The sequence below is a fragment of the Mixophyes fleayi genome, chromosome 11, assembly GCF_038048845.1.
Source record: "Mixophyes fleayi isolate aMixFle1 chromosome 11, aMixFle1.hap1, whole genome shotgun sequence".
NCBI classification, from domain to species: Eukaryota; Metazoa; Chordata; class Amphibia; order Anura; family Limnodynastidae; genus Mixophyes; species Mixophyes fleayi.
The window spans coordinates 82,733,239-82,759,604 of record NC_134412.1 but is presented as its reverse complement, the minus strand read 5'-3'; the positions used below and the strand labels follow the sequence as shown (position 1 = coordinate 82,759,604).

Sequence of the window (26,366 nt, the reverse complement as noted above, 5' to 3'; positions counted from 1 at the left end):
CAGAGCATGTCTCACTTTATAGACTTAAAGGCATAACACCAAGCATGATAAACAGATGTATTGACAGTGTCAGCACTGTACGACTGAAGAGCAGTTACATTAATCACATATGAAACAATACGGAACGTTGAGAGACGTTCACACAAACGGTATTTGAAGAACCCCCAGCTATATGGATTCACCTTATAAAACATTTCAAAGTAGAATTACATCATCTTTCCCATTTCTATATTAAATTATATAACGGAATGTGGCCATGATTTGTCTATGCTACAAACATATCTCCCAAATGTCCCAATTTTCACAGGACAGTCGGGATTTCCAAAGAAGTGTGGTCAGTTATTAAAGGGGGTGTGGTCAGTTATTGAAGGGGTGTGGTCAGCTATAAAGAGGCGAATCCTCATGGACGAACATTGTGGCGTGTATGGATGAGGGCGTGCAAAACCCTGTTATAAATTATTCGCTATATACAAGACAAAACCAACTTTATTGAAGGCAACAGGCGTCACAGAAAGCGTCCTCTGCATATCATGTGACCACCGCCGTGCGATGATGTCATTCACGCAGCTTTCCTCCGAGTCGATGACGTCTGCTTGGTAGCAGTGGACATTTCCGACACGTAAAGGGGGGGAACATTCACTCCTTTCTGCTTTAGTTGTTGGTGGAAATCAGACCGGTCTGCGATTATTTTCTACAAACAATAAAACAGAACTGAAGAAACGCCTATAGGTTTCTATTACAACCATAATAGGAAACACAGTACCAAACATTCAAGAAATGTGATCAGTCACCTGTTCCATAGTACCCATTATTGCAAATTCACAAGATAATGATAAACAATTTCTCTCAACTATAAAATTGCACACACCCTAAATGAACACTATATTACAGGGCGTGGTGTTAGTACCAGCTATTGTACAGTATGTATTATTCAGGACTAAATGAGGCCCAAACTTGAGGCATTACCATGCAGAGATGCGAGGGAGTGATTGCAATTCGCCTGGTGAGATGAACAGAAATTTATATACTGGGTTCTCGCATTACGGAGGGTAAACAAGAACTGCTTTTCAAGGAGAACTCCGCCCAAAACGCAAATTGTAGTTTGGGGTAGAATTGATGGTCTAAAGTAAAACACAAAAGTTTATTTATCTGTGTGTTGGGGGATATGGTGATTTGGGAGGTTATCAAACGCACGTAGCAGTGGAAGCGTGAGATCCTCTCCCCAGCTTGCGAAGTTGTCAAAGACCCGCCCCTATGAACTTTCCATGCAAACGGGTGGTACTTTGACAACCCCAAACAAGGCCCAACAAAGTTGGAGGTAGAGTCTCCTGCGCGGATCAAAGAACCTAATAAATCCAATGAGAGCCATCAATGGACAATAAGTATTTAATTTTAGGACTCCGACTTCCAATGCCGATGGAATTAGCCGTTAAGAGGGCTAAAATAGCCCATATTTATTTAATGCCTTTCAAGTACAGCCAGGATATTACATTATTATAAATAATTTTGTGAGGGAACAATTCCTTTTCACCAGACTTACCAAATCCCGATAAAAGGTATTCAAGATGAACTATATTGTTATAGGTATTCAAGATTAACTATACTATTACTGTAATACAAAACATTCCCCCTTTTATATTAAGTCAGGTAGATTACAGGGACGTCTCCATAACCTACACTAAATTGTTATTGAAAGTAAATACTTCACATTCCTTCATTAGAGGAATCTATCAGCAGTTTTAAATTACTCCCTAAGTAATGACCAGTGCTTGGAGGAACCGGTTAAGCGGTAAACACACTAGGACAATAGACAATGACACTAAGAGCGCTGCCTGTGAGGACTAATATAAGCCTTGGGGGTATATTTACTAAACTGCGGGTTTGAAAAAGTGGAGATGTTGCCTATGGCAACCAATCAGATTCTAGCTGTCATTTTGTAGAATGCACTAGATAAATGACAGCTAGAATCTGATTGGTTGCTATAGGCAACATCTCCACTTTTGCAAACCAGCAGTTTAGTAAATCTAGCCCTTGGTGTTAACTCATTGCCAATATAGACAGGTCCCAGGCAAAAAAATGGTTTGTAAACTTCTTGAAGTAGGTATAAGTTTACATTGCTAAATGTGCATAAGCTTTGTCCTCTTGTATATATTTGTCTAAAATCTAAAATAAAATAATTATCAATACATCTCAACAATTCAATTGTCTAAAGAGGGACAGGAAAATAAAGAAAAAAAAACATGTTTAACAATTATATCCCGAAGCCTAAAAGAGCCTGTAGCCTCGGCTACTGGACCGAACTATGAGCATTGATGAACCGTTCAGTAGGGGTTGTGGTCATGGAGGATTACAAGATTCCCGCAAGGAATGTCATCATCATCTATTTATATAGCGCCACTAATTCTGCAGCGCTGTACAGAGAACTCACTCACATCAGTCCCTGCCCCATTGGAGCTTACAGTCTAAATTCCCTAACACACACACACACAGACAGAGAGAGACTAGGGTCAATTTAATAGCAGCCAATTAACCTACCAGTATGTTTTTGGAGTGTGGGAGGAAACCCACGCAAACACGGGGAGAACATACAAACTCCACCCAGATAAGGCCATGATCGGGAATCGAACTCATGACCAAAACGCTCCACATTCTTGTCTCAAAACCGTTCTATTTAGATGATTCCTGCTGTCAAGTTGCCGAGACCTGTGGCTACCCCCATTCTACCTCTCTAAACGACAGAGTCGGCTCTTTAAGGGGCTCAATGTTTTTCGAGCAATACCCGGTGGATCATCTGAGTTTTCCCACTTTGTAGACCTCAAGTGAGTTCTTAGTGGAGCTCGATTTTCTGGACCCTCATTCAGTGGGCAACTCACGAGTATTGTTGACTTCACTCAATCTACTGGACGGGAGCCGTTCTCTGTACAAAAAGCTATCTAAAGCTGAGTACACACTACACGGTTTTTGTCCAATAATCGGCTCAATCAGCCGACATACGACCGCTCGTTCAAAAGTCGGGTCAGTGTGTGTAGTGACACGATGGTCGAAAGTCTGCCCAAATGGACGATTGTCGCCTCATTTGGTTGGTCGTACCGTTTAATATTTTCGTTCCAATCTCGTTTCCGTTGTGTAGTGTGTATAAACTTCCGACCGATCCACAACAGTGAGTACGAAATTACAGTCATTGCTCACGACAACATGGCTGTAAAAAGTCGCTAAAGGGACGTCCGCTCTTCCCTTTATCGTCCTAAACAAGGCTAGTGTGTATGCAGTCCATGGACTGAGCGAACGGAACATCGATCGCATGTAAAATCGATCGGCATAAAAAGTTGGTGGAAAATTCTGTAATGTGTACCTAGCTCAAGAGAGAGCAGGATTTAGAGTGTGCCCTGAGGAACTGCTGAAACACCCATTGTTCTGCTGAATGGGGGAAAGTCACGGCATCCCCATGAAGATTAATGCAAAAAAACAAAAAGACATTTTACGTCTCTTTACATATAAATCTGTAACACATGCAAATTACCTGGTCACACCTCTGGATACAAATGAAAATAAAGCAACATTTTAGTTAGACTTGGAGATAGACCATACAGCCAGGTATCTTCTTACCTGCATGGTGTCTAGGATTTCTGTGTCTGAGATCTCAACTTGTGGACCCTTGAACCCCGGAGCAGTGTACGCAGCCTGCATTATTTTACTACGGAATCTTTCAAACTGTGCGGAATAAACACAAAGATCTAATTACTCTAACGGACATGAAAGACTGCGTTTCTGATAAAACAAATGTGATATCACCACCTTGGGTCCCTTCCAAGGGGCCATGAATCTCTTAGAGTTTGGCAACAAGCTGGATTTTAATTGTGCTCATAGGGGCACCATGCCCGGATAGGTGATAAGGCCAGCGCTTTAAAGCAGTACTCGTAAGTATAAGCAAGTAAATAAAACTATTTCAAGTATGTATATTTGTTCCGGACTATGTCGTTTGAGTTACATGCATCTTAAGATGCACGTGAACCTTAAATCTCCAGACGAGAAAAAGTAAGTGTACAGATGTATATTTGTACATACATAAATTGGTATTTTTATGCTCTACACCATCCACTTGGGGTCTGATTCAGAGCTAGAGGTAAACGCAGCTTCTCTAAACCATATTGCACTGCCGTGTGGGCAAATTTAAAATCTGCTGACAGATTGGGAGATTGGAAGCTGCCCAGTATTTGTGCTCTAAATGCAAAAGCAGTCTGCATTTCATGCAAAAATAATTGTATTTACACCCCATGCATGGTTTTTACAAGTGCAAATATGCACCCTCTAACTGGAACTTTAACTCTAAACAACGCCCATGGCGTATGTTCAAAGCTCCACCTTGTGGCCTAATTTTGCATTGCACTGATAAACAGATACATTATGTATGTGCTTTTACAACACATAGCAAGCTATGGCGATTATTATTAACATTTAATTATAAAGCGTCAGCATGCTCTGTATGGGATGCAGATGAGAAAAATGTCTGCAAACCCCGAAGCCTTTATTTTACGGACACCCAAAAATAAAACAGCACAGTCTACAATATCTATGAGAACGCAGCCTGACAATTCACCAAGTGCCTCCTGCCTCAGTAATGTCACCAGCTCTTTGTGAACTGATAGATTAAATGTTGGTTCAGCCCAACAACATGGCAGCCTCCACGGTTTGTAGGTGACAGATATACGCTTAATCTACGTATTTCAATGTCACAATTACCCTAATATCAAAAGCAGTGGCGGAAACAGTGGCAAAATGACGAGCATAACACGACACACTACAAGGGATTCTACGGCATTTCGATACAGTGTAATAGAGAAAAAAAAAATATTTGAATTACTATACTACAAGTCCACACATTCAGTGCTTCTATAAGAGGTACCGTCAGGGCCACCAAGAGGATTTTCGGGTCCCCAAGCTGCCAAAGGGAGTGTGACCACACCAGGTTAGTGGCACCTCTCAATGCCACAAGCAGGCCACGTAATGGCTGTCTATGTAATGTTTAATGCGGACCGTCTTTACTATAAAATTGGACAGACACGTTACGATCACCGGTGAGCACAGTAAATGACTGAACAAGCTGATATTACCCGAGTCTGCAAAATCTCCAAAGACACTTTGACATGTTGCTCTGAAGTTGCCAAGTCCAACATCCTGCTCTCCAGCTGACTCTTCTCACCCTCGTGCTTCCTCTTCTGTGTCTGATAATCGGTTACCTCCTTCTGCAGTCTGTGGACGTCACTCTTGAAATCAGCAATCATGTCGTTCCTCCTCGTCACCTCGGATTTCAGTTCCGACACCAGCTGGAACATAGAGCGTATATCAATGTGAGCTCCGCAGGTATCGGCTGTCGTGGGCTTTTGTGTGTTGTAAATGGACAATTAACCTTCTATGTACTGGTGCTGTAGACTGAACGATAGTATGTGTTAAAACTAGCAACACACTCGCATTAAATGGGCAGCTCTACGGGCACTGTATGTTGTAGACTGTGCCTTGCTAAAGCACCTATTGCCGCCATCCTTAAAAACTTGAACATATGGAAAAGCAGGATGACGTGCATGAGGCTAGACCTGCCAACAGCAGCAGAGTATTTGAGAGCAGTCAACTACTGAGTGCTCATGTGTAGGCAGGTTTGAAATGAGAGGGACCAGGACACCTTTGTAGCCAATTATAACATTAGCATGTTATCAGCAGCACAGATTACTTCAGCTCAGTCAGCTTCTAACCGTCCTTGTATAGGCAAGTTTAATGTGCCACATATGGATAGGTAGCACCTCAGTGAGGTTATATATTGGGGTGATAGATATACCTTAATGAAGTGTAAGAATAAATGAACAGCTGGCCTACATTGAGGCCTATCCGTCAAACCTCTTTCTCCTGCCGTGATAAGTGTCATTTTTATTGCTCATATTCATTAAAATAATATCACAGATACAAGTGAGCGTTAGTCAGCTGACCTGGGGATCTAGGCCCAGAGCGGTAACATCTAATCATTGCCCGGTCATTGTGCGCGGGGGCTGGATTCATGTGCAGAGGAACAAAACTAAATGCCCAGATTTCAGTTTACTGTTCCATTAATAATGATATTTTTTAAATAAAATAAAAGTATTAAAAAATGCCATAACAATATATATATAATGTTGTTTTTTCTAAAAAAATAAATAAACAAACATAAGTGCATTAAAAACACTTTATTCCAAGAATAAAGTGTTTTTTTTGTTCCCAATAGGCTCCCCTATGACAACGGGGTTATCACCAATAATAAGGAGTCATCTCCAGTGGTAACGCCTTTCATCTGCAAAAACACCCACTTTAGCCATTCGATAAATCAACCCCATTGTCTCTTATTATCGGGCGCTCGGTCACCTCTCTCAGACTGTAATTCTCCGTCTCCATAGTCGCCATCAGCTCTTCATGTTTCCTATCTTCACGCATGCTGGAGAACTGACAGTCAAACATACAAATTAGTTAACGAGCTTAACATGCTTTTATTACTATTTTACAGGTGATTTGCCGGCTGACAAGTTAGCACGGTGTGTGCACCTGTCGTGGATTTAACCTCCCTAGATTTGCACCTTTTGCTACATGTCCAAGAAAGCAACATAGACCTTATTTGTTTAAAATCTGTATGTATTTTTGAAGACAGAAAATAAAGAGAATCAAAGTAGTTTTCTGGTGTTAATCCACAAAACAGAACACGCTTGTAAATACTGTATATTCCTAAATAACAACAGTTCAGAGTTTTGTTGTCTATAGTTTATAAACACAATCCTTTAATGTGAACTAACTCTTAGGGCTAGATTTACGGGTTTGAAAAAGTGGGGATGTTGCCTATAGCAACCAATCAGATTCTAGCTGTCATTTTGTAGAAGGTACTAAATAAATGACAGCTAGAATCTGAATGGTTGCTATAGGCAACATCTCCACTTTTTCAAACCCGCAGCTTAGTAAATCTAGCCCTATAACAGCCAGTGACCAACGCGTCATCTACAGAACAACACACAATGCTGATCACACCGTGAGGTATCCACGGAGGTCCTACACAGTCATTATCAGCCGTCGGTACCTTGTGAGACATGGCCTGTATCTGCATCGCTCGTTCTCTCAGTTCTCTTTCTAAAACTTCTCTTTCAGATTCAGATTTCCTGAGCTTGGACTCGTGGGATGAAACTAATTTTTGCAGTGAAGAAATGACCCCTGAAAGAGAGTTCAAAACAGTTATTATGGAATGCGGTGTATTCTATACTGTACTGTATATATTTATATTGTTACTTTAGATTTGGATTTCTCAACCTTGGCTTTTAAGTGGCCCAAATATGACACGTTTTGAAGATTTCCTTAAAGAGCCACTAAAATTAATATTTTTAATACCCTAAATGCCAACCCCATCCCAGTCGCCACCCAGGGCCGGATTAACCCGAGGTCTAACTGGGCTATAGCCCAGGGGCCTCGGGCATCCAGGGGGCCCTTCAAAGTCCTCAGCAGCATTATAGATTGGTCCGGGGGCGGGGGCGCCCCCGGACCAATCAATAATGGGGGCCTCACGGGTGAATGGAGGCGCCCTTAGCCCAGGGGCCTCCATTCATTTAATCCGGCCCTGTCGCCACCCCCTTTTTAATTTTAAACATTGAATCTGTAAACTTGATTATATACAGAGGCGCGTCAATCTAGTTGAATCAGTGTGACAGGATCATTGCTTTGTGCTGTTGAGGGACCCTGCTCCTTCCACTATATAACTCTCAGTCTGTGGCTTCCTGCTGCCTCAATTTCCCTCCTGACAGCATGCTACTGCCCCTGTCACATGCAGCCCTGTCCTCACTAACACATCCCTCATCTCCTGAAATACTCTGTGCTGTTGGGGGACCCTTCCACTATATAACTCTCAGGCAGGGGCAGATCAAGAATTTTCTTTTACCCTGGGCGATTTAGTCTCCCCACCCCCTTTTTGGCAGCTAAGGCTGCCTACGGCTGCACACTATGTGCAGGTCCGTTTGGCAGAGACAGGCAGGGAGAGTGTGCTGCCAGGCCGCTCTGATTGTTTCTAAAACAAATATACCCTTAAGCATGATGGGGTTTTAATTGCTTACCTAACTCAGGAATCATACCTGTGTGGAAACACCTGCTTTTAATATACTTTGCATACCTCATTCATAGTTATCTGCAAGTGTTTAGAATCCTTAATAATATTTATTATTATCCATTCCCTCCTCTTTTGTAGAGAAGCAAAACAATCATTCACTCTCACGCCTCATTCCACTGATAGTTATGGTCTAACTGTATCTGTCACCCGCCCCCCCACACATTTGCTAAATCTTTTTTATATTATTCTTTAATATCAGTGGCAGATCTGTTAGAACAGAATTCCACCCGAAACTTACATTGTTACTTTGGGTGGAGGCCAATAAATGATGATAGAACACATAGTTCTACTTACTTAGAGTCCAGTATACACACACCAATTAAGCAGATCCCCAAAGATTTTAAAGATCTAATGATACATAACGATGCACATCTTTCTCTTTCTTCTTCTTGTATTAAACGGGCAGTAGTGTTGTCGATGCCCCTCCTCTCTGAGCTGCCCATTCATGCCAATTAAAATATAGCGGGGAAGGGGGGAATGTTTGAAACAAACCTGACTTGGGGAGGGGGGCAGAAAGCCCCACTGAGTCAGGGGGAATTCCAGAACCCAGATATGTAGAACTATGTTATTCTAACATAGCTTATTGATCACCCAAAACGTAAAGTCACATTTCTAGTGGTCAGGGGGCAAACGCAGGATTCGCAGAGGGGGATTTCCACACCACGCCACAAGTGGGCGTGTCCAGCATGCATGGGGGCGTGGCTATAATATTAGACAGTGATTGGCTGCTCTCCAACTCTCCCTATCCCCATAATATACATGGGCAATGCTGTGTGCACTACTGTTAGGTGCACGCAGCTCTTCCTTTTCGAGCAGAGCTGTGTGAAGCTGGGGCAGGGTCCAGCCACCTCAACTATACAGTGCCCCAGGCTTGGAGGGGGGTTTCCAGGCACCAGAAAACCCCCTCGGTTTGCCTATGGTGGAGTTATCCTTTCAGGAGAGAGAGGGTTACTTACCTTTTAAGATCTCATAATCCTTCTTTCTCAGCTCTATGTCCTCTTGTAGTTGCTGTATGACTTTACTTCCGTCATCAAACCGGTCCACAGATCCATCAGCGGGTTCTGTTTCTTCCTGTTCTGCTGAAACGTTCCCGGTATGTTCTGCAGGGATATCAGCATGTAAACTCTGATTGGGAGTGAACACATGTGTTAGTCACGAGCGCACCCTCTTGCAAATTTAATGAAACACATTGCTTTTTATTTCAAGCTCGTCTGTGCTTTTTGGACACGTGTTTATATAATCAGGCAGTTTATGTCACTGGTGGATACGGCAAAGCTCTGCTATATTCTGAATTCAGGCAGCAGATTTGCAGTAACATCCCAGGGCAGTGAGCAAGAACACTGGGCAGCACGGTGGTGTAGTGGTTAGCACTTCTGCCTTACAGCACTGGGGTCATGAGTTCAATTCCCGACCATGACCTTATCTGTGAGGAGCTTGTATGTTCTCCCCGTGTTTGCGCGGGTTTCCTCCGGGTGCTCCGGTTTCCTCCCACACTCCAAAAACATACTGGTAGGTTAATTGGCCCTAGTCTGTGTGTGTGTATATTAGGGAATTTAGACTGTAAGCTCCAATGGGGCAGGGACTGATGGGAATTAGTGGCGCTATATAAATAAATGATGATGATGAACACTGTCTGCTATTCTAAGTATATCTAAGTATATGTACAGAAGAAAGACACAACACCGTATTTAGCAAGTTTGCAGGAGGGTTCCTGTAAACCAATAAATGCATCATCTGAGGGTGGTAAACCCCCTTTACATAAACATATTTGTCCATTACCTCTCTCTCCATTTGACTTTCTCTCTGTATCTCGGAGAAACTCCCTGCTAAGGATATAGTGGATACATTTCTTTGTGAACCTGGGGATAGATCCCTAGGACTTGATCTTGAATCCAAAGATTCTTCCGTCTGTGGAGACCCATTGGTGGATCCTTCAAACGTTGGAAATCCGTTCACAATATTGGAGCTTACGTGGTCAGCGGGGTTTAGATTTAAGTCATCCTGCAAAAGAAACATTGACGGTTAACAAGACTTAATGATTTACAGACATAACCGTATCTGGCAGTTACCAGTTCACATAGAAATGTAAAAAAAAAAAAAAATACTAATCTAGGAATGTTTGTATATATTATCATGTATCTTTTATTTATACAGTACAGTAAATAAAAAATAAAATTTACTATTTGGGTTTGGTTCATAAATGGTTGAGGAAGCAGAATTGTTTACCAGTCTTCAAGGTGTATGATGCATATTACACTGACAGTCTAATTTCTGTTGAAGGGCACACAAGACAACAAAATGATCTGACAAAAGGGAGTCTTATTGGTAGGTTTAATAAAGGTGTTGCCCATAGCAACCGATCAGATTCTAGAATGTACTAGATAAATGATAGCTAGAATCTGAATGGTTGCTATGGGCAACACCTCCACTTTTCCAAAGTTTAGTAAATCTACCCTCAAGTGTTATTCATTTTGCAGAGCTATTTTTTGGGACATAAATGTGTGCATATAAATTGTCGTTTATTCCGAAGCTAAAGATTACAACCATCCAGCAGGATCAACTACAGAGAAATGTTAATCCTCACTTAAATCCTAGAAAGCATGTTAAGCGATGATTTAACTAAATGACCACAATACAATACAAGGGACGGGAACATTAGCGCTACTAGAATGCAATTCACTAAGTGACGCAACACAACTGTCCTGATCGTGTGATTTCGGGACTCTGGCATCTTGTCCCTCTAGTCGCACCAGAGTCAGAAGTACAAGACTGGAGTGATGCAATTTGTGATTTTTTTAACCGTTGGTGCAACGTGGCGCTTCCAAACCGCGCAAGACTGGTCATTTCACATTACTGAGTTACTGGAAATGTATTTCTAAATCTCTGAGCAAAGCACTAATAAGGTCAAATAAACTGTTTAAATAACTGCAGGTAAGCATCGGACGTTCAGATCTCTAGTGAAAACAGGGACTGTTCTGGAAAAACTGGGACACATTTAGGGATTTATGACAAGGTTTGTGAGGAAGGGAAGGCAAACCAAACATTCCTCCAGTTATAGTTTGGTTCCTACACTCTAGACATTATAAACGGTTCATTCACCAGCACATGCAATGCTTCGCACCGCCAGCCCACGTGTGAGGTCGACACAACATACATGTTACACTGTTCCGTGACTAACCTCTGCTGTCCTGGACTGTGAGTGTAGGATCTGGTGGAGGTCACTCTGGAGATGCGATATCTCAGCTCTCAGGGTAGAGATGATATGGTCTTTCCTCTTGCACTCCACTTCATACCTTGACAGACGATTAATCTCCTCTCCCAGCTTGAGGAGACAATGCTCCTAGAAATGGATTTCTCACATGCTTCAGAATAACAGAATAAAACCTATCTGGACAAATGTATTTTAGTTTGGTGCAGAAGTCATTTTTACATCCTTGGAACAATGTCTCTCTGGTTTGGGACATATCACACGGCAATATCACAGCTTATATTGGGGAATTGGCAAGATACCGTTGGTCTTGTGGTTGCCAAACAGCCGCAGTGCTGCCGGCAGCTCCTCTCTGTCAGTGATAGGTTGGGGGAGTGGCGCTGACCTGTGACATCAGAGCTCCGCCCCTCACGCCCAGCCTATCACTAACACGGAGGAGCAGCAGCACTACAGGTAAGGTGTGCGCAGAGCATGCTCAGTTTATTTAAAATAATTAAACACACCCCCTCTTCACCATCATCAGCCAAGGAGGAAGGGGGTGAGGGTTTCATTTAAATCCCTGGAGCGGAGGGGGGCTCAGGGCAGGGGCCCTGGGAAATGTACAACCGGTATATGAGTGACATGATGTCACTCATTCAGTGTCTTAGGCTCCCGCGAAATGTCGAGTACCCAATGGTAGCGCCAGCTCTGTACTATGTACAGATTTACCTGCAACGTGTGAATTATGTAAACGGATTCCATGGTTATTTTTTCTTGAAAGGTTTAAAAACATCAACTTTGAAATAAAAGCAGATTGTTCACACAAATCCAAAATCCAGGTTCCAGAATCGAGATGGAGGGTGGTTAGTATGTATATATATTATATATATATATATATATATATATATATATATATATATTTTTAGGATGAGACAGACAGAGAGCGATCTGAGATTGAGCGATAGATGGATATAAGATCGATATTAGAGAGATAGATATTAGATATATAGATAGATTTTTACCTTATCATTGAGTACACTTATGTACCAAGGGGTCTTTATGTCTACGGATGTGAGATATGTTTCAATGCTTTGATTTCCGCTGAAATGTAGGTTTATGGATGAGCTGCCCGTTGACACGTTACTCTTGGCGAGATCAGCAGAGTGCTGGATGTGAGGGAGTTTTCTATCTAACAATAAACAAAATAGAAATAAATCAACAGATGGCAATACTAGAACTGACCTTGAGACTTACCAGATCATCTATTAATGTATGGCGTTATTCGTATGGGGGTGACCTGTGTTAGGAGATGCAGTTATCTAACAATCCACACACCTGGCACTGAAACGGCTCCATTCTGGGCAGAACCCCCCACAGCCAGAAGGTGCTTTATAAGCCAGATGAGCTACTTATATAATCTGCTGGCCCAAAATCACACACAGATAAAGCTAGGTACACACTACACGGTTTTCGTCCAATAATCGGCTCAAACAGCCGACATACGACCGCTCGTTCAAAAGTCGGGTCAGTGTGTGCAGTGACACGATGGTCGAAAGTCTGCCCAAATGGACGATTGTCGCCTCATTTGGTTGGTCGTACCGTTTAATATTTTTGTTCCAATCTCGTTTCCGCTGTGTAGTGTGTATAAACTTCCGACCGGTCCACAACAGTGAGTACGAAATTACAGTCATTGCTCACGACAACATGGCTGTAAAAAGTCGCTAAAGGGACGTCCGCTCTTCCCTTTATCGTCCTAAACAAGGCTAGTGTGTATGCAGTCCATGGACCGAGCGATCGGACCATCGATCGCATGTAAAACCGCTCTGCATAAAAAGTTGGTCGAAATTTCTGTAGTGTGTACCTAGCTTAAGTAAGGGACTGCCCCACAATAGTGAATGATAAAGTCTCAAGTGTTACCTGTGGGGAATGAGAAGTTGCTAAGTTTACAGAATCCATTGGATGTTCCATTAGGTGTGTGTAAGTCGATGACTCGAGAAGAGCTATTGCTTTCATATGAAGGCGCTGGACTAGGTGAACATATAGGAGACTGCAAGAAAATAAACACAGTTATCTCTCTGCTAATTTAAAATACATACAATAGCGCAGATCGGTCACCTGACGCTTTAATACAACTAATTATATTACATGTCCAGTGTACAATTCATTTAAGTGAGGGATGATACGTTGTTCAGTAAAGTTTTTCCCGTTGCGGCCACGCGATCAGCAGCGCTTCCCGTTGCGGCCACGCGATCAGCAGCGCTTCCCGTGCGGCCACGCGATCAGCAGCGCTTCCCGTTGCGGCCTCGCGATCAGAAGCGCTTCCCGTTGCGGCCTCGCGATCAGAAGCGCTTCCCGTTAGGGCCACGCGATCAGAAGCGTTTCCCATTAGGGCCTCGCGATCAGAAGCGTTTCCCATTAGGGCCACGCGATCAGAAGCGTTTCCCATTAGGGCCACGCGATCAGAAGCGTTTCTTATTACTGTCATGTGATCAGCGCATTAAAACCGCACCACATGCGCAGCGCACTTCAGCACCTGTGTCCAAAAATAGCCCTTAAATACATTAGTTCCGGTCTAAATATTGTTTTTGGCCGACTTGGTCCACAATCAACTTTTGAAGCAAAGTTTAGGATTAGGTGGAATTGATAAAAGTTGCACTTTAAAATGTAATTTGAACAACAAATTATATGAAGTGAAAAAGAAAAATCACAAGGCTAGGAAATTGATAATATAAACATGTAAAAAAAGAAGACTAAAATAAAAATAAAAGATTTGAGAATCAATTCACCAGAAAAAAAAAAAAAAATTGTCCCACAATCATGAACAATTTGGTAAACTACTGCTGTAGCCATGTCCTATTGTAAAGAATGGAAAACCTGTTATACATTACTTGGCTTTCAGAGGAATGGCCGTGTTCTCGAGCGGACTTGCTGTATTTGTCTCTGCGTGTGTCGGACTTCGGGATCCTCCATACCGCTGTTTGGGGTCTGCGACTTCCCGTCCACTGCAGCTCATGGAAACTTTGCATCTTCCAACCGGTGTTTTCTTTCATCTCCCCCAAGTTTATCGTTCCAACCTGCTGTAAAAACAATTATCCGTCATCAACAACGCGTCTTCCACATGGTGGACGATGGAATGATGAATAGTTCTAGAATCTCTGAGGCGTCTTACTCACAACTTAATAGCTGCACAGTTCTGGCAAGTAAAGTTCTCAACGCTTTTTGTGCTATGGTGTTTCCTAGGCTACATATGAATGAATGTGCAACCTGGAATTAGGAGAGCCTTGATAGCTAACAACGAGAATATAAACACAGGCCCTGTACACCTCTTTCAAGAGGTGAAAGTGAGAAAGTGGTTTATAAGCAACCTGCTGTGATGAATTAATCTCTGCATAATAAAACACAGAATAGAATCCATATCATCGACAGACAATACAGCCCTTTTGTCATTATGACATAAAACATATTGCTATGTTTAATACAAAAACAAGGGTTTGACTAGCTGAGCACCTGAAGGTGCCACACCCCAAAAAAGTAGTGCACCCTTATTTTCCTGAATAAATTATACTCCTTAAGAGAGGCCTGGCCAACCTGTGGCTCTCTCTAGGTGTTGTGAAACTACAAGTTCCAGCATGCCCTGTCAACTATCAGCTGATTATCTGCTGGGGCTTGTAGTTTCACAACACCTAGAGACACAGGTTGGCAAGCTTGGAGCTTTTTTATTAGTGCTCCCGTACACAAATATCTCAGAGGCCATTTTAAAATGGAAGCAGGTAAGTGAAAATGTAACGAGGAACTGGGACCGCTGCTTTAACATGGTCTTTCAAAAGTCGACCAGCAAACATGGACACTCTGGGAGGCAGCCATTTTGTGAGCTGAACACATGTTCATAACAAAGCAGCCTATAAATTCACTATGAGCCAGCAACACCACTTAGAACTCAGCCTATTAATTCAATAGGATCCATTCTCCATACTTGCCTATTTTTAGTGCATCGCACAGCTGGGCGCGGGGCCATTGTGACACAAACTGCATCATTAAGCATCACCTCTGCCCAGTATCCGGGAGGATTCCTGCGAAATTCAGGAGTCTCCCGGACATTCTGGTACAGTAGGCAATTATGCAGTTGACTTAACGGGCTGTAGTCTTGTTAATATTTTTACAGCTCACAAAACGAGTCTAGTGCATACTTGCCTACCTTTGGCAAGTTGTATCCGGGAGAGGGGCGTGTCTAGAGGGCAGGAGGGGGCAGGGCACGGGGAATCGCTTCATTTTGGCACCACCCCCGCATCAAATATGCTGTTTTGTCGCGGGGGGGGGCAGGGCCAAAACGACGTGATTCACTGTGAATCGCGTCATTTTAGCCCCGCAAGTGCGGGATGCGGGAGATTTGCCAGCTCTCCCGGGAGTCCATTAGACCAGCCCGAATTTCGGGAGTCTCCCGGCCTTCCCGGGAGAGTTGGTAAGTATGGTCTAGTGGCTGTATTGCCGCCGGGTCCACCGTCATTGCCCCTTGAAAGTCAACATTGTGACTGTCGACTTTACCACCTGTTTGCGTCCTACCACGACTTGTACTTCTCGTACTGCACCCTCCAGCACAATCATACTGACTTTTGGTCCTTCAAAGGTCCGGGAAATTTTAAAATGTCGTCTCTTCTTCTTACTGTACTTTTTCCTGCATCTCCTTCAATATATAATTTCTAATTAATGTCCGTTTGAAGTCCTATGTGATTTTTTTATAGATGAGTTAGTCACATCCATATTATTTCGGGACCGTACTTGCTTACTTTCCCAGAATATTCAGAGACTCACAAAATTCTCACTCCTGAAAGAGCAGGATCCCGCTTAACCTTGATGACGCAATTGAATGCAAATTACATCATCATATCCCTGTCCCCCGTTATGTCTGACGCGAATCGCACAATTGTGCAGCGTGGTGTCGTCACACCTCCCATATTCGCCCCTCCGGGATCTCCTGATAAGGCCGATTGTAGATCGCTGCTTATCGTGACAAAAATTTCAACGGACTAATCTCTAAAACCTTAGGGATAGTCAACATTTCTATTTTACTCTGTCTATATTATCTTTTATCTTATCTCATGTCCAGACATAGCTAAAAATATACAAATATTAAGTTAGTGTTTCTCTTTGTCCATGTTGCGAGGTGTGCTTTATGCAAGGGAACGGGAAACTCCCAATTTTGTTTACTTTAAAAATACACTGCATTAGCAGTCAAATTGCAGTGTTTGTTCGGTGTCTAAACACACAGTATTACTTCAGATTAAGGTTATAGAGACCTGCAGTGTCAACATCTTAGCGGGTGACAGTATCTAGGAAGCAGACAAGCGCTGCAGTTTGATCAAAGAGTTGCCAGGCCGGAGGCCAAGGGAACGTGGTTTCTTTAACACGCTTATAGTGGTAAACGTGACACAGGGTCAGATTACTGCTGTGTCTAATGGAAATGTAGTTCCAGGCTCTTCTTTGAAATAGGCCCATACTTTGTACTACTTCAAATGGAAATCTTCAGTGAGAGTTACAACGAATCTTTATTTTTTCTTCTACAATTTTTTTTATATTTTTTTTTTAATAAGTGTAATTATATTTTTAACATGTTTTGCAACATGTGACTTTGCAATTTGTGGAATCGGGAAAACGTGCGCACAAGAAAGGGGCATGGTAACAGGCATAGCAATTCCCTCGGGGGGAGTGTTTAGTGCTTCATATGCACAGAGTCACCTCATGACTCCTCCCCTATTAACACCCTCTGAATTTCCGTGCAAACCAGTGGCAGGTGGATGCCAGACATACAGACCATACTTGCCAACTCTCCCGGAATGTCCGGGAGACTCCCGCATTTCGCGAGAGTCTCACGGACTCCTGGGAGAGTACGGCAATCTCCCGCATCTGCCCACTTCCTAGTGAAGTGGGCAGAATTAGGTCCAAAACGCCGCGATTTACCGGGAATCGCAGTGTTTGCCCCGCCCCCTGCTGTAAAATGCTGCGTTTGCATCATTACGTCACAGGGTGGGGTCAAAATGACGCAAATTTTGGAGCTCCCCCCCCCCCCCATCGCGCCCACCTCCCCCGGCAGGCTCCCGGAAGACAACTTCCAAAAGTTGGTAAGTGTGGTACAGACATTACCCTGCTTCTACACAATATAATAATGTATTGAAGTGTCACACATACCAGAGAGAATGTTGTCTTGACTGTTACTAATAAATGTGCAAGTTGCATTTTCAATATAAGATGCAATTAAATACAAACACAAAATACAAATTAAATTCTAGTCAATTGAATAAAAAATAAATAAAATACAAACATTTGTTGCTTTCGTCTTTAAAAATCAAATGGGATTTGTTTTTCCTGCAGTAATGCAAATGGAAATGTTAATTAAGTAATGCAAAGAGACAATGGTGACTTCATATAATATATCCGCCACGGTAATATTTAAGTGCCTGGAGTGGTCAATGCACAATCAGCCAATCAGAAGCGGTCAGCTGGTGCTGCTGATAGTCAACATCAATGGGCTTCTTGCACCAGCTCTCCAGCACCCACAAGAGGTACATCTCTTAAAAGGCGTATCGGAGGGTGCGTCCACGTCTAATTGTGTGGCAATTAAATGAACGTACCCTTACTGTACTTGGCCTCTGATTGCTAGCCTCTGCCCGACACTATTCCCCCTCCCTGGGTGTAAGGAGATGCAAATCAACAATAAGTAAAAATGCATATACAGATATATGCGCAAGTTGAAAATAAATTGGAGTACCATGCCTAAAATAAAATAAATGACATTTAAAAATTACACAAGTCATTTTCCAAAGTTCCCCCAGCATTCCTCTCCTGAATAAATTGCTTAGCAGAGCTCCTCACGGTGGCTATAGGAGACACCAGGTGATCATTTTTGCATGGGTGATATTCTCACTGAACAGCAGCTATCACTTACGTTTACTTGTTCTTTCTGGTTTTCGGAATTTTCTATGTAACGGGTTTTCTGGAGGAGAGATCTCAGATCTGTACTAGATTTTTCTACATTATTCATAATCCAATTAAATTAATTCTTAAACATTTGTATTTATCAATTGTTGTAGAACACCAACATCGTATAACCTGGGATAAAATATCATGAAAATCATGGGGAAGCCTAATTATCAAGTATGACGGCTGTTCTTGTAACTTGTGTGAAGGGGGGTAGGGACAATGATTTCACAGAGTTTCCTAAAAGTGCTGGGACATCCAGGATGAGATGGCAGAAATACAACTGGAGACATGACAGAGGAGAAAGAGGTCAGGGGAGGAGAGATACATTTGGGTGTCATCAGCGTGCAGGGGATATTGGAGGTCAAAGGAGCTGATGAGATAACCAAGGGAGGAGATGTAGAGGGAGAAGAGCAGGGGGCCAAGAACAGATCTCCTGGCAGGACTCCGATAGGTAAGAGAAGATGGGGGGGAAGTGGGGTCAGATTTAGAGACAGAAAAGGAGCTGTTTGAGAGGTAGGAGCTAAGGAGAGGGCCGTATCACGAAGGACCATGAAATGGAGGGTTAGCAAGAGAAGAGGGTGGTCACCAAAGAAAGCAGATGCCCTGATGGACTGTGGCAGTGGGGAGATAAGGGTGAAACCCCATAACCAGAGGTGGGGAAGGGGGGGGGGAAAGGTGGGAAGAGAGAAGGGAGAGGGTGGGGGGGGGGGGTACTATATTGTGGCGCATGAACTCGATTTTAGAGGTGCCCTGAAAAAACACCAAAACAATGCAATGGTCGCACACTGTTTTTGGATTATCATTTAAAGATACATAGAGGGTAACTCAGACATTCACGAGGTCCTGTAAGCTCCAGAGCAATATTGTTTATTCAATTATGGGGTTATCAACCAGTTGAGCGATAATCAAAACTGCTCTCAAATGCAGAGCTTGGGAAAACAATGTAATATATGGATATATAAATTCAAGTGCAAAATCCAGTAAGAACCTCACGCAGGGCGATACTGTGATTATGGCACAGAAATCTCTGCAAATTTGTGCTCGCACCTCATGGTTCTGTGGACTAATCTGACAATACTCTGAGCCTGGTTGATTTCTCTACATACAATCAGAGATAGGGTGTGCCCAGGTTCAACTTGTATCCCTCTCATCTCTTACACAAATCAACATAAATGTTTGTTTTACAGGACTATAAACAGAAATATTTTCACTTTCATTTTTTATTATTATTATTATTATTATTATTATTATTATTATTATTTGTTATTAAATCTACCAAGAAGATAGAAAGTTACATTTTAACATCAATAAAATATGAACACCCATAAAAAGTTACACACCAATAAATAGATGTTTGGAGCTTCTATCCAAGTCCTAACATAACAGGAATCTCACAATAATGACAATCATGTAACTTTATCACAATGAGGTCTCTACTGCAGTATATACGTGGGGTAGATCAGGACAATCGGATCTTTGCCCACCAAGTGTTACAACGGTAGACCGCAAACATAGGCAGCCTGATATTTGACCCAAAATTGGTCATTGAATATCATAATCATCATTTTTGATATATATTGCCAGCAAATTCTGTAGCGCTTTACAATTGTGAACAAACATTAATAAAACTGGGTAATACATACAGAGAGGTAAGAGGACCCTACTCGCAAGCTTACAATCTTTGGGACAATGGGAGTTTGATATACAAGGGCATTTGCTACATCATATTGCACATTTGACCAGCTAGAATGCAAAGGTAAAAGTACTTAGTGGGCTGTATGAACAGTCACACAGCAATGTTGGTCAGAGGGTTGTTGTCTTGTGTTAGCTGTGTAGAGGGTGGTAATAGGGTAACCTAGGGAGATTAAGATGGTGGTAGAGGAATATTATAAGCTTGCCTGAAGAGGTGGGTTTTCAGAGAACGCTTGAAGGTTAGAAGACTAGAGGAAAGTCTTATTGTGCGAGGGAGGGAATTACACAAAGTGGGTGCAGCCCGAAAAACTCCTGTAACCGGAAATGATGAGAGTGGAAGAGAGACACAGATCTTGTACAGAACGGAGGTGTCGAATATCTCTATATATGGGAAATTTAAGTAACAGAACCACAGCACAAATGGATGGTTCTGAGCAGCAACTCCAGGCCCTTCTAACAAAATAGGCCAACCAAATATTGGAAAGAGAACAAAAAAAGCTAAAAAGCAGCCTCACATCACTGGTCGCAATGAACTGAGAATTTAGATAAGGTCAGTAAACTGCCATGGAAGCTAATAACAAACATATCATTGGAGTTGAACCAGTGCCAACCTGAGCGTGATATGGAGATCTTGTTGTTAGCAGACGGTAACGCATAACATAACATTACTGAACTGAAACTAAAAGTCCTGATTAATGTGCACAACAAACACCACCAAAGCACTGCAGCCACAGAAATGTTATACAGCACTTGAACAGTTCCTGCAACGCAACAACAAGCCCATTGATAGCCTAACGAACGCGTTGTACTGAATTTCAGTATAAAGAATAGAGGTGATGAGGAAGAGAGAGTAACATTATTTTATACTGGAAAAGTCATTAACAAAAGTGTAGACGTGCACAGGAGCTTCACCCAGAAAAGCAATCTGCACCTACATTTGCGCAACGCAGGTCAGATTGAAAATGCGGAAAGAGAGGAAATGTCATTAAATGTCCATTCCACTAACTGATTTCAGACATCGCCTTCTATTTAATTTAAACTTTTCCATTGTCTCCTAAAATACTGTACAGTTTTGCTTTATTTATGTCCTAAATTCCGTCATAAAGTCACAAAGTCAAAAAAATAATACCTCAGTCATTAAAGTCTGCTGTATTTCAGAAAACACTAAAATTATTATTATTAATATTTATTTATAAGGCGCCACAAGGCATCCGCAGCGCCGTACAGAGACAAACAAAATTACAATACAATGGGAGACAGCACAGTACAGTAAACACAGCAACTCAGTAAGCTCAATGCACAGCTAGAGAGGGCGGGGAAGGGGGAGGGAGGATCCGCAAACGACGGGGCCCAAGGAGGGCGCGGAAGACAGGGAGACCCCCAGGGGGGAGGAGGGAGCGAGAGTGGACGTGGGGTGGAGGACCCTCGAGGAGGAGGGCTAAGTAGCTGGAGAGCAGAGTTAGAAGTGGTGGAAACAGGAGGAGAGATGGCCCTGCTCAGAGGAGCGTACAATCTAAGGGCAATCTAAAATGACAATTCACTGCGCCCCACCCCCTCTGCCCTCCCGAAGAGAAAGCGAGAAAGGTTGGTAAGTATGCTGAAATATTTAATCTTCCAAACAAAATCCCATTCTTGCAGTTGTGTGAAGAATCAGGCGCATTATTGCGATTAGCCAAAACATTGACATTGAACTCCCAAATTTATCCATGACCAGCCAGAATTTCCCATCATAAGGAGCGCGATTTATCTCTTGAACTACAAACCTATTCACTTGCCCATAAAACAGGCATAAAAATAAATGCATGATGTCACGAAAGAAAAAGAAACTGCTTTTGCGCTTCTCTACATGGTAAACATGTCAAGTTCTGTTAGGGTATAGGAAATTTTACATATGAATTTAGTTGAGAATGCTGCAAAATACCACTCATAATGTCCCTATTTGGCCAAATGTCGGGAGACATACAAGTGCAAGCAAATGTCATTATTATACCTGGTAACTCCTGACCAGGAGATTTTGGGGATGTATTATCTTGCCGTAATGAGGAAGGGAGAAGCTACACTTGTCTACTGTCCCGAAATGTACAGGAGACTCACAAATTTCGGGGGCACACTCTTGGATCCCGCCACCCCCAGCATAGGCAAACCGAGGGGGGTAACTAGTGCCTGGAAACCCCCCTCCAAGCCTGGCAGTGTATAATTGAGGTGGCTGGACCCTGCCCCCGCTTTACACGACTCTGCTTGAAAAGGGAGAGCTGCGTGCACCTAACAGTAGTCCACACAGCATATCACAATGTAAGCTGTAAGGCTTTCAGTTCTCAAATATTAAAAAGACAAATTCATGCTATTCAATGCAAGGCTAGTGTATCTGTGTCGCATGTGATCCTAAAGCTTATAGCATCTCTGTAAAAGTTCACACACATAGCAAAAAGCCATACTGAAATCAATAGGGTGAGGTATCAAAACATACCATACTATATGATGCTATTACTACACACCTAACCACCTATATGAATGGGTGCTATAAGCTATAGCACCCATTCATAAGTACACATGTAAAATCCAGTATCTGTAACATTTACAATGTACCTGTCGCTTAAACACAGTAATATTCATTAGAATGAAGACTATTAATTCACTAGGAATTAGTGATATGAATGAGGCACTAAAGTGAACCTTCCTTCAGCCCAATTTGTCTGCCTACCCTGTGGTCAGGTGCACACTTTAAACCAAATCAATTGTACATGCATGTTAACGTTGCAAAACAAAAACTGTTTGTTTTGTTATCATACACATAACAATTTGTAACCACAAAAGCATACCATAGCATTGGTAAGATCAACATACTTTTAAGCACAGATAAAAATCACAGCTATACTGCTAAGTGCATTTTCAAAATGACCCCAATATATTGCAACCGTTGAAATTGAACATATTTACTGTATATCAGGCATATTAAATATACAGGTATATAAAATGCATTTTTATTAAACTGCGCTATATTTACTAAAAGCTAGAAATGCAAATCATATAGGCTAAGTAAATATAAATATATATATATATATATATATATATATATATATATATATATATATAATAGTTATGGGATACTGCTGAAATGAGCACAGCATATAGTGAGAAATAATAGCACAATTCCATCTGTCCTCACCTTATCTTGTTGCAGACATCAGGCAGCTGCACAGGGGGTAGAGAATTTGTCTTATGAGGCTTTCACATAGGTCTAATACAAGCTTTGGAGAGAGGTGGATGTGATTGAGCAGGAGTCCTGGCAGATCAGTCAGGGCAGTGTAATTACCACGTGTTGCTGGCCTGTCATCTCCACAATAAAGCTGGTTTCAGTCTTTCACTGTGGAATGTCAGGGTGAAGCAGGGATTGGTCTGTGGAGATCTGTTGCTAGGCGACCGATTGTTTGCCTGGTAGAACCAAACATGAAGCGCTGAGGCTTCTGGGACATACTGTCTTGTTTGTGAATGACACAGAAACACAGCACAGTCTTAATACCAAGTCAATAAAGGAAAAATAAATATCCTTAAATCTCCTCTGTAATAACTAAAAAGCTGACATCCTGTCATTTTCCCCTTAATATTTCAAAAAACCAAAGGAACTATATGGATTTTGTTATTAAAAAATCACACACTTTTATTGTTTTCTTTTGGGGTGTTGTCAGGTTTGTTATGTTTTTGTTTTTTGTTTTTTACATATTTTTTTTATTTTTGTCTTTACAATAGTAATATGTTTGTTGCATTATTGCTTTACTGCACGAGTCATTTACTATGAAAATCATGTAAGGGTGGTTGTTGGTTTTCAAAGTCAAGCTGAGCTAATTAGCACAAAATCCTCTGCTATCTACTTGCCTGATGAAGGGGCCTCTGTGCTCTGACAGCTAGCAAATATAATCAATTTTTTGGGGTTTGCCAATAAAGGTATCACTCCTATAATACTTTTGTCTTTTTTGACACAAAAGTATTTAACATCACATAGATTTTTCTGGCTAACACAGTACTGCAATAATAATAATAATAATAAAAAAATGTTTTTTTTGCTACACATTTTTACCTAAATACTGGAATGTTAATGTTAATATCAGCTGTGTAATGTGTATATTGTAAATATACAAACATGCAACTGGCACGCAGCGTCCCCGGCCGTCCTTCCGCTGTCTGATTCGTCCCGTTGCTAGCCAACGGGACGCTTTGTTGCTTAGGCGGTCAGCGTGCCTGACCGCCTCTCTCCTCCTCCTATCACAGCTCGGCTGCCTCTATTTAAAACCTGCTCTGGCACCATTAGGGTGCCAGAGTAACGGGTCTCCTGTTCTCCAGCATTATTTGTATTGTTCCTGCTCCTGTTTTGGTTCTGACCCGGCTTCCCCTGACTCCTCTTCTGGATAGCTTATTTGTACACTGAAATTTAAAGTTCATATTTGTGTGCTACATGAAAAAACAGTCAGTATTTAACTGATGTGCAAAACAGAAAACTAATTTGCACCCCTTGCATTGTAACATGGTTTTGTCCAGGAGACTGAAATAAGAAGTTTCTCAAGTTAAGATCCTTAATGAATCAGGCCCTGAGACGCCAGATACTTTACATTCAGTTTACATGGATCTGGCTACCAGACATAACATGATTCTCTACAACAGACCTGATTTTTCCTAGGCATTTACCCTCTACGGGGGTTATTTTGGCAGTATATTGTATAATTTGATGGTTCATTAACTGTTTGAATAAAAAAAAGTTCTGTTCCTCCAGGTGAACAATTATTTCTGTGTTTAAATTAGCCCAAGTGAGACTTACTTTTTAGTGGAACCACCAATTTAGTCTTTTGGGGCACAGGAACAGGAAAAGCACCCATTTGTATTAGTGCTTAAAGCATCATGTAATGACCATAAATGTACTGGGACCTTCAGCCACCAATCAAACATTTAATTCCACTAGTCAAACTATCACTAAACTGACCAAGCTTCATATATTAGTGGTTATGTGTTAAACCACATGTGTGGTAATTACACCATGTTATAACATCAGCCTCTCAATCTCCTGAGTTGATGACATCACAATTGGCTATGACATCACAGAGGCATCACATGCTCATCACTGGCTAATCTTTGGCAGATTGAGTTGTATCTGGTGCTGAGAGGAAGCAGATTATAGTTGTTGGAAATACTTTAATCCAGCGGCAAAAAATTGCAGATTATTGTTACACACCGGAGGTGAACATGTCAAAAGTAGTGGTAAGTGGTGTTATTTCTCTACTTAATATGTTCTACATAATGTTACGTTTGGCTTACAGGTTACGTATCTTGCTCCTTTCATTAACCTATTTATTCCATGCTCTGAGCAGTAGGTAATTTAAAAATGGGGTAGGTAAGGCAGGGAAGACACATTTTGTAGGTGTTTTGGGGTGACCATCATTTACACGTTCTTGCACTGGTGTACACAGAGAGGTTTATGTCACGTTGATCACATATTGCGTTGTTGGCCTATAATATGCATTTTTACTTCTGCGCAAGGGCACAAAATATTAGTTGCGAAACGCGTGATTTCTGCGCTTGCTCAGATGTAAGAAAGTGTATTACACTCCAACAACGCGGTTTGTGTGTTAAACTTAACGTGAACCCCATAAAGCATAAGAGCCATATATAATGCATGACGTGGTGAAGTTAAGAAGGGAATGTTGTGGATTTTATATGTTTTGAGTGGTTTTTAGAAATTTATTTTTAACTCTTTTTATTTATTTATAAATAAGAGTTAAAAATACTGTCAGACAACTACCCTCATGTGTTACTGGTTACTATGTGTCTATGTTTTAAACCACATGTGTGATAACTGCACCATGTTATAACATCAGCCTCTCACTCTCCTGGGTTGATGACATCACAATAGGCTAAGACATCACAGAGGCATCACCTGCTCATCACTGGTTAATCCTTGTTAGACTGAGTTGTATCTGATAGTGAGAGGAAGCAGATTATAGTTGTCAGAGATATTTTTTAGCGAGAAGTGAGAGATAGCAGTCAAATTTAACACCCTGAAGTTGACATGTCACAATTTGTGGTAAGTGATGTTACTCCTCCACTTAGGGGCATATTCAATTGTCCGGATTCCCCGCCCCGTTAAAACGACTACCGTTATAATGGTAATAGTTAGCTGATTTCAGCTCGCGGCTCAGGGAGCTGCGAGCTGAGATCCAGCGAGAAAAACACTACGGTGTTACGGTAATAGTGCGCGGAGCGCGATATTTTCGGCGCCCCTTAATGTGTTCTACATAATGTTACCTCCGCCTTACAGGTTACGTATCTTGCTCCTTTAACCTATTTATTCCATGCTCTGATCAG

General features: G+C 41.9%; 1 protein-coding gene across 4 annotated transcripts in view; it reads right to left on the bottom strand.

The window, feature by feature from the left end:
* The window catches only part of CCDC27 (coiled-coil domain containing 27), a 63,066-nt gene continuing 36,700 nt past the window's right edge, over window positions 1-26,366 (bottom strand). For 2 of the 4 annotated variants that reach the window (XM_075189982.1, XM_075189985.1), the window contains exons 3-13: window positions 14,237-14,422; window positions 13,266-13,395; window positions 12,371-12,537; window positions 11,340-11,501; window positions 9,941-10,162; window positions 9,118-9,286; window positions 7,088-7,218; window positions 6,388-6,465; window positions 5,112-5,324; window positions 3,607-3,711; window positions 1-691 (exon numbers count right to left, since the gene is read on the bottom strand). In XM_075189982.1, the coding sequence (XP_075046083.1) occupies window positions 560-691; window positions 3,607-3,711; window positions 5,112-5,324; window positions 6,388-6,465; window positions 7,088-7,218; window positions 9,118-9,286; window positions 9,941-10,162; window positions 11,340-11,501; window positions 12,371-12,537; window positions 13,266-13,395; window positions 14,237-14,398 (1,671 nt within the window). In that variant the 5' untranslated portion in view covers window positions 14,399-14,422 and the 3' untranslated portion in view covers window positions 1-559. Of the gene's footprint in view, window positions 692-3,606; window positions 3,712-5,111; window positions 5,325-6,387; window positions 6,466-7,087; window positions 7,219-9,117; window positions 9,287-9,940; window positions 10,163-11,339; window positions 11,502-12,370; window positions 12,538-13,265; window positions 13,396-14,236; window positions 14,426-23,181; window positions 23,455-26,366 lie in introns of those variants that run through there. The other 2 variants (XM_075189983.1, XM_075189981.1) reach the window with 2 other exon arrangements.